At 42.7% G+C, this 7,425-nt stretch overlaps 1 protein-coding gene across 1 annotated transcript; it reads left to right on the top strand.

Annotated features, from left to right (window-relative positions):
- The first annotated feature begins 617 nt into the window (after window positions 1-617).
- LOC106864671 (glutathione S-transferase-like) lies at window positions 618-6,886 on the top strand. The gene is made up of 7 exons (XM_088162293.1): window positions 618-643; window positions 1,702-1,815; window positions 2,469-2,520; window positions 4,231-4,363; window positions 5,261-5,402; window positions 6,040-6,171; window positions 6,492-6,886. The coding sequence occupies exons 2-7, from the start codon at window positions 1,729-1,731 to the stop codon at window positions 6,612-6,614; spliced, it is 669 nt and encodes a 222-aa protein (XP_088018419.1). The 5' UTR covers window positions 618-643; window positions 1,702-1,728; the 3' UTR covers window positions 6,615-6,886.
- The last annotated feature ends 539 nt before the right edge of the window (window positions 6,887-7,425 follow it).

Consider the following 7,425-nt stretch of genomic DNA (forward strand, 5'->3'; position numbering starts at 1 on the left):
GAAAACATTCTATAATAAAGGGTAGGTGTTAGGGAAGATTGACAACTGGGTAGGAGAGCACAGCTCAGGCTGAACCAACAGTGCAAATGAATAAACCATTGGGAATAAAAACACACCACAACAGAGGAACACAGAGACCTGTTGCCTATTTTTCTAAGCTGTTAGACTCGGTGACCAGAGGCTGGCCCCATTATCTGCAGAACTGTGCAGACACAGCTCTCATGGTGGCCGAGGCCTGAAAGCTGACAAGGGGAGGGTGTCTGATTGTTAAAGGTTCACATGGGATTCATGATTTCTTTCATGGGAATGCCCCATGGCCTTTCCTATTTATTAGAATAAAGTAAAAGGACTCCTCTGTCTGCTTTCTGGACATAAACCTATGGTGCTTGTGGCTTAATTTTCCAAACACAATGATCATGACCTCTCATCTATCTTACATTTGTACATAGTCAGCATTAGTCAGAAATTTACTTCCTGTAGGTGGGAAGTAACTAATCAAAGGTAATTGGTTTTGTTTGCTTAAGAGAGAGAGGTTTCCAATTTGCAGAGAAGTGTTTGCACATCTCTATAGGAGGGGCTATAGCGTTATATAATCTCAAGGCGGAACTGCTGAGAGCTCAGATCGAGTTACAGTGTGCACGAGGTAAGTAGGGATATTATTTTGGACATGTAGGGAGTTGTAAGTGAAACTCAGTCAGTGAATGGGTTTTATAGATTAAATATGTGTATGTACTTTCCTTACTAATATGGTTATGTGTACCAAGTGTTAAATTCTTAATCAGCTACTTTCGAGGTGTACATAACTAAGAAAAAGAAATGGAGATCTCAGAAGTGGGGAGTGTTTCCTCTCACCACCTCCTTCCTACTGCAGAGAAGCTGACATGTTAGTTATAAGGGGAATGTGATGGGGTTTGGGCGTTTTCCTTTAGTTGCTGTTAATGCCTCTGCTTTGCTGCTGGCAGGGCGTCCATAGCTGTGAGGCTGCTATAGGCTGGGCACTGTGTGTGTGTGCTTAGCGCCCGCGTGGATCTGAGTGGGGTGGGTGACAGTCTGCCTAGAAACTGTTGATGCTTTAAGTTCCTGCCTAGAAATAAATGGGTGTTGCTTGAAATTCCAGCAGAGTTGGAACCGGACCAAGCAAGCATTGCCCTGTGGCTGTGCCTGTGGTGAAGGCAAATCTGATGTTACCAGAGGCAAAAGTAATTTCCATGACTTTGAAGGCTTGTCTAAAGAAACTGCAGAAGCAGAGAGTGTTGTAAAAGAGGTTGACTGGGGGAAAGAATTCCTTCCTGGCCGGTTACAGTGGAGCATAACGGCTGCTGGAGAATGCACAGCAATTGCTGATTTTATAGCATGTACCTGATTAAACAGTAAACTCTATTCTGAGATAATGCCAAAACACACAGAAAGCTCCTTCAGCTGTTTGGTCAGAACAGAGCACTTTGGATGCAAATGGTTTTGATTCACTGCTTCTCTGACTGGGACAATTGCTCTAAGTACAGAGTTCTGCTTAACCATTCTGCATGTGTAAGAAACATTTGAAGGCAGAATGAAACAAGGCAGTCTCTCAATATAATCTAACTTCTACCTCCTCTCTTAAGTTGATTAAAGTCTTGGACTATAAATGATGGTTTCAAACAAGAGACTGTGAAACAGTCTTAGTTTAGAGACTCAAAATTGCAAGTTATTTTTTCATTGCAGATACTGGGGAATCAGGCACGTGGAAACATGTCTGGAAAACCCAAGTTGCACTACTTCGATGGAAGAGGCCGAATGGAACCAATTCGGTGGCTACTGGCAGCAGCTGGGGTTGAGGTTTGCATCTTGTCTTTTATACTGAGATCATGTGACAAATAGGTGCTTTTACTCTTCCGTATGAAAAATGTGACTGAACAACAGTTTCAAACTCTGCATACAGTGCATTGCTGAGCAAGCGAACAGTGACCACAAACTCACCCAAAGCAGGGGGCAAGTTCCCGTTTCTCTTCCACACATCACGTGCAAAGCCCTCTGGTAGCACCACAAATCTTTCTCCCCTGTAGCTAGTGAAAAAAGAAATTTAAAGCCCCAGCAGCAGAACCTGGCTTCTTCTCATCACAGAGGTCATGCACACCTGTAATTTTGAGTACCTTCAGTTCAATTCCCGTTTGCAAAGTAGCAGAAGATAATTATTGCTACTACAGTGTCCTGTACCCTTGAGGGTCCAGTATATTGTAAACCACACAGGGGTGGTTTTTTAAATCTGACATATTCTGATATTAAACCAGAGATGGAGTATGGGAATCTGTGTGTTTCAAGAGCCATGGGTTTCTGTTACAGTGATGGCCAAAGTGTCTCACAGTCTTTAAACATGATTTCTGTTTTAAAAAATAAAATTCCCCAACACACATCTCTTTAGGCCTTCTTTACCTAATGAGGGAGAGGCTAAAACATGGAATGACTGCAAATTTCTTTTCTAATTCCTGCAGTTTGAAGAATCTTACCTGTTAAAAAAGGAGGATCTGACAAAGTTACAGAAAGGTAAATTTCATTCGTTTTTAAATAACAATAGCAGCAGTATTAATAATAATTAGTATTTGAATTAGAATTATTTGTCTGAGAACATCTAAGAATTCTTAAGGCTCAGTGTCTTAAAAAGAAAATCGCTTAGCTGATGGTACATGAGGTCCCAGTGGGGTACACTGCAGTGTGTTAGGTGGTATCATCCACTCTGTTGCTGCAATCTTCAGTTGAGGTAGAAGGGACTTCTCATGCTTGTCTACTCCATGGCCCCTCTTCCAGCAAGGCCACCTGCAGCCAGTTACCCTGGAGCTTGTGCAGCTGGGTTTTGAGTATCTCCAAGAATGGGGAATTTACAGCTTCTCTGGACAGCCCACACAGTCAAAGACCCTTTCTTTAAGTTCAGATGGGTGACTCTCCTTGGATTCAGCTTGTGTCCATTGCCTTCCATCCTATGGCAATAGAGGCTTTTGTCATCAGATCATCTTGAAATTCATTAGATGTTAGGTTGCCTACAAAGCTGCTGTTTTATAATCCATATGCAAACAGAGTTCCAGATTTCTGAGTTTACCTATACCTGTGCTGCATTCCTGCCTCCCAAGGCAACTACCCACCGTGCTAGCTTCAGCTTCCATCTTCCTGAACAGGATGATCCTGTTTCCTCCAAACCAGATACATGTCTGTGCTCTTCACCTGGCCTGTCAAAAGAAATCTGAACTAAAGGGTAGCATTTGAAGTCCTGCTGTCGTTTGGGAATAATGACTTGGTCCCCCTGCTGCAGTTTGCCTTTCAAAAAGTCTTTTGGGACCTAAGCATAAAGCTGAATGCACCCTTACAAAGAGGAACATAGATGATGAGTTGTCTGTGGCAAGAAATATGATTCCATATAGAAAAAGCTTTCACTCACTTCTCTGATCTGATACTGCCCTTTGTGAAGGTATTTTTTACTTCTTTCATGCTGGGACAAGGCTTCTGCAGGCTAGCAAATGAGTTGCATGGCTCCAGCCTCAGTCCGAGTGATATTTGTTTCTTGCAGGAATCTCATGGAACTCACTTATTTGGCCCACTTCGTGCCTGTATGGATGAGATGTCATTTGTGAAGTCATTAAAGTACTCACAAAGACATTTTATGCTTTTATATTCACTCTTATTTATATATTCATTATGATTCATTTTGTATGTTGGCCAGGGCTTAGAAAGTCCAGATATATTTAGCAAAGCCTGACAGAAACTGTCTGGACCAGATCCTTCAGTCCTTCTCATCTGTGTTAACCCCCACGAAAATCTCCTGTGTCTGAGCCATGCAGTGCTTGAATTTTTCAGTGTGTGACAGCTGAAAGTTCTGCATTTGGATGTTTCCTCAAATCTGAAATTTCCACAAGTTCATTGCTATAGTATTAACATGTCACGAAGAAAAGGTGTTTGCATGGTGAGCATTTTCCACACTTTCTTGTAAGAATGAGGAAGGTTGCCACCAACTGGGTTGTCACACATGTGAACACACTTCCCAAAGAAGTGGTTGATTTGCTGTGTGTAGACATGCACTTGGGGACAGGTTTAGTGGTGAAATTAGGCATTGTTGGGTTTACAGTTGGATCTTAGGATTCTTTATCCAGCCTAAATGATTCAGATTGTAAATAAAAATAATACATGTGGTTACTTTGGCCAACACACACTCGTGGATCTCATTCAGGGACTGAAGATCTCCTTGTGTTATTCCCTTTCCCCTAGATGGATCCCTGCTCTTTCAGCAAGTGCCAATGGTGGAGATGGACGGCATGAAGCTGGTGCAGACCAGAGCCATTTGCAACTACATCTCCACGAAGTACAACCTCTATGGGAAGGACCTGAAGGAGAGAACCCTGTACTGTAACAGTACCACCTTTGCTTGCTAGACCCCAGCTCACACTGTAGCCGAGTGTAACACAAGGAAATCCCAGCTAGATGGAGTGGGAGAGAGCAGTGCTTTGTGCAGCATGAGATGACTGGGACTGCAGGTGATGTCTGCAGCAGAGAGACCAGCTAGATGAGACAGGGCAAGCGAGCCCATGAATCATCCATCAGGTCAATGCAGTCATCAGAAGAAAGCAGCCAGGGGGGCAGATTGTCTTCCTGAGGCTGCTTTTCATTTTCTCCTGCAGGAGTCAGCAGCATCGTTTTCTCCTCATCACATTCAGGGCAATGTCTTTTAAGGAAACAAATCTTCTCTCTCTAAGAACCACGAATTAGTGTAGACTTAGAATTGATAACTGGTTATGAAAGGACAAGACTCTTAGAGCACGTTTTGACCAGAGGTATTTTTGAATGCTTCCAATTAATAAGCACTGGTAAACGCATGTCAATATATTTGCCTGATATTTGTATGGAGCTGCTGTTAAACTTACCCTGTCTGATTGGATTTTTAACACGAGTTTGGATGGCACACATGGCAATATTTTGTTCAGGTTCAACAACCCATAGTCCAGAGAAGTGTCAGTCCTAGTGAGAAGTGAAAGGGGTACGATTCTTTATGTTTTGCCTGGGAATTTTGCATTTGTCTTTCACCCAAGCTTCCCCCTGCTTCCTGCCCGCAGTGCAAGTGCATTCCCGGGGGAACTTTGCAACTTTGCCAGGGGGTGTGTGTGTGTGTGTGTGTGTGTGTGTGTGTGTGTGAGATGAAAGAGGCAGGGATTTCCCAGCATCTCACTGAGGTTATGCCAGGATTTCTTGTGCTGTTCAGACCTCTGTGTTTGACCTGCCCAAATGGATCTAATCCTTTCAGAATCGATATGTACGTGGAAGGATTATTCGATCTGAATGAGCTACTCATGACTCATGTTGTCCAACCAGCAGAACAAAAGGAGCAACATTTTGCTAATATGATGGACAAGGCTGAAAACAGATACTTCCCTGTTTTTGAGAAGGTATGTGGCAAAGAGGTTGTAGCTCAATTGATGCTGCTACCTTGATCCTCCATCCTGAAAGCACACCAATTTTTTTTAAGAAACCAGAAGAGAAAGTACCACTGGAATATAAATGCTCTGTTTTTGGTGGTGCTGGGAGTAATGTGGAGCCATGACACTTCAGAGTGGACAGAAGGCACTTCAATCTGGGAGAGGTGTAAAGCTGCAAAACTCCATCAAACCCTGAGGTTCCCAAATGTCCACGTTTCAGTCTGTGTGTTGTTTCAGAGGGAAGGCACTACAGCATCTGCTTTGACAACAAGTTTTCTCCTGACATGCTGATGCCCCCTACCATACATGCTATGTAAAAGCATTACAGTTCCTTTTGTAGCTCATAAAGCTTAGCCTTCAATGCAGCGACAGCAGCCGAGGGAAGATGAGCTCAACTGAGTTTCCAGACAGAAATGTAGGAGAGAAAGAGCTGATAGATAATGCCTTGGATGGCAGTGCCATCAGGTCATTGTTTGTACTACAGGAGTTTGAACTGCATTTCCTTCTTTCACAGACAACTCCATGCAATGTGTGACCCTGCTTTGAAGATATCATATTAAGTAACAGAGAGGAAAGACATCATCTCCTTCTGGTTCTCTCTTTTTAGGTTTTGAAAGACCATGGAAAAGATTTTCTTGTCGGCAACCAGCTGAGCAGGGCAGATGTTCAATTGCTTGAAGTCATTTTAATGGCAGAGGAGTACAAAGCTGATATACTTGCCAAATTTCCTCTCTTGCAGGTAAATGAATGGGCAGTTTGAATGGAAAATAAATGGGAATGGACCACTGATTTAAACTGGCTGAGAAATATGAGAGAGTGGGAGGGTCAGAAGTGACATGCAGAATAATCAGATACCCTGAGGGCTTCTAGCTGGCCTCACATACTCATTGTTATTGCCACATTCTGTCACGACATTCCCAAAAGCCCAAGAGGGGGAAGCATATAGTTTCTTCTGCAGCATCAAGCCGTGATGTGATTTCAGGCATGGATGCCATTGAAATGTCTGACAGTTGCAATGATTCTTAAGCATGGTCTTGTTTTGCTTTTTTTTTTTGGTAGAGCTTCAAAGCAAGAATAAGCAATATCCCAACAATAAAGAAATTCCTGCAGCCTGGCAGCCAGAGGAAGCCACCAACAAGAGAGGAAGATGTAGCCAAATTGATGAAAATCTTCCGCTCCTGAGAAGCACTCTAAAGTTACAGGAACATTGTTTCACTGTATTTGCAGATAGTAGCCGGGTGAAATTAACGGAAAGAGTGAGAAAAATCTTTTTGATCTCTCTTCCTTAGCTACAGGACTGGTTTTAGCCTATTGCAGACACTTCCAGGTAAACCTATAAGAGCCTATTAGCAAAGGAAATAGTTCAGTGATGAGGATGTATATTGGACAACACGGGGTGCCTGAAATAACTAAAGAGAATACCTGAAATAAAGTTTTACTATTGATACGCAAAACCTGGCTGTTCTTTGATGTCTTGCTGCTACTTCTATGCTAAGATCTGTCTGGTTCAGTTTCTCTGTCATTCCCAAGAATTGTTGTAAAATTAGGAGAGATTATTGCAAACAGTAGGTCATGTATTTTTTCTGGGAGATGCCAGGAAGAGCCTGCAGGTTCTGGTTACATCAAGAGGAAAGGTTTGGATTCAGCTTTCCACCGAGCTTCACTTGGAAAATGCTTGGACCAGAGGTCCTACTGCAGCTCTGTTTTGTCTCTAGACACGTGAACTCTTGTACTGCAGCTTCACCAATGTTTCGTTTATCAGAAGGCCTGTTGTCGCAGCTAAAAGCACTTTGCAGACTCTGAGAAACAAATGCTTGTCACCAGTTTAAATCTTCTTGAGGAAGGAGGAATCAGGATGGTGTCAGGTGCTAGTGAGACCTTGGAACACAGGAATCCATATTGACTTAGATCACTTTATATTAAACCAACTTTTATACACGTTGTACTAGACTTGTTTAATCACTTAAATCCAGCTCCACTACTGAGGTTAGCA

The sequence above is a fragment of the Sturnus vulgaris genome, chromosome 3, assembly GCF_052056855.1.
Source record: "Sturnus vulgaris isolate bStuVul1 chromosome 3, bStuVul1.hap1, whole genome shotgun sequence".
NCBI lineage: Eukaryota > Metazoa > Chordata > Aves > Passeriformes > Sturnidae > Sturnus > Sturnus vulgaris.

What these genes read in the sequence shown, in the direction of transcription:
- LOC106864671 (XM_088162293.1), top strand. Translation starts at nt 1,729, where the DNA reads ATGTCTGGAAAACCCAAGTTGCACTACTTCGATGGAAGAGGCCGAATG. An exon ending in TGGCAGCAGCTGGGGTTGAG is followed by an intron (nt 1,816 to 2,468) that starts GTTTGCATCTTG and finishes TAATTCCTGCAG; the next exon opens with TTTGAAGAATCTTACCTGTT. An exon ending in CCAAATTTCCTCTCTTGCAG is followed by an intron (nt 6,172 to 6,491) that starts GTAAATGAATGG and finishes TTTTTTTGGTAG; the next exon opens with AGCTTCAAAGCAAGAATAAG.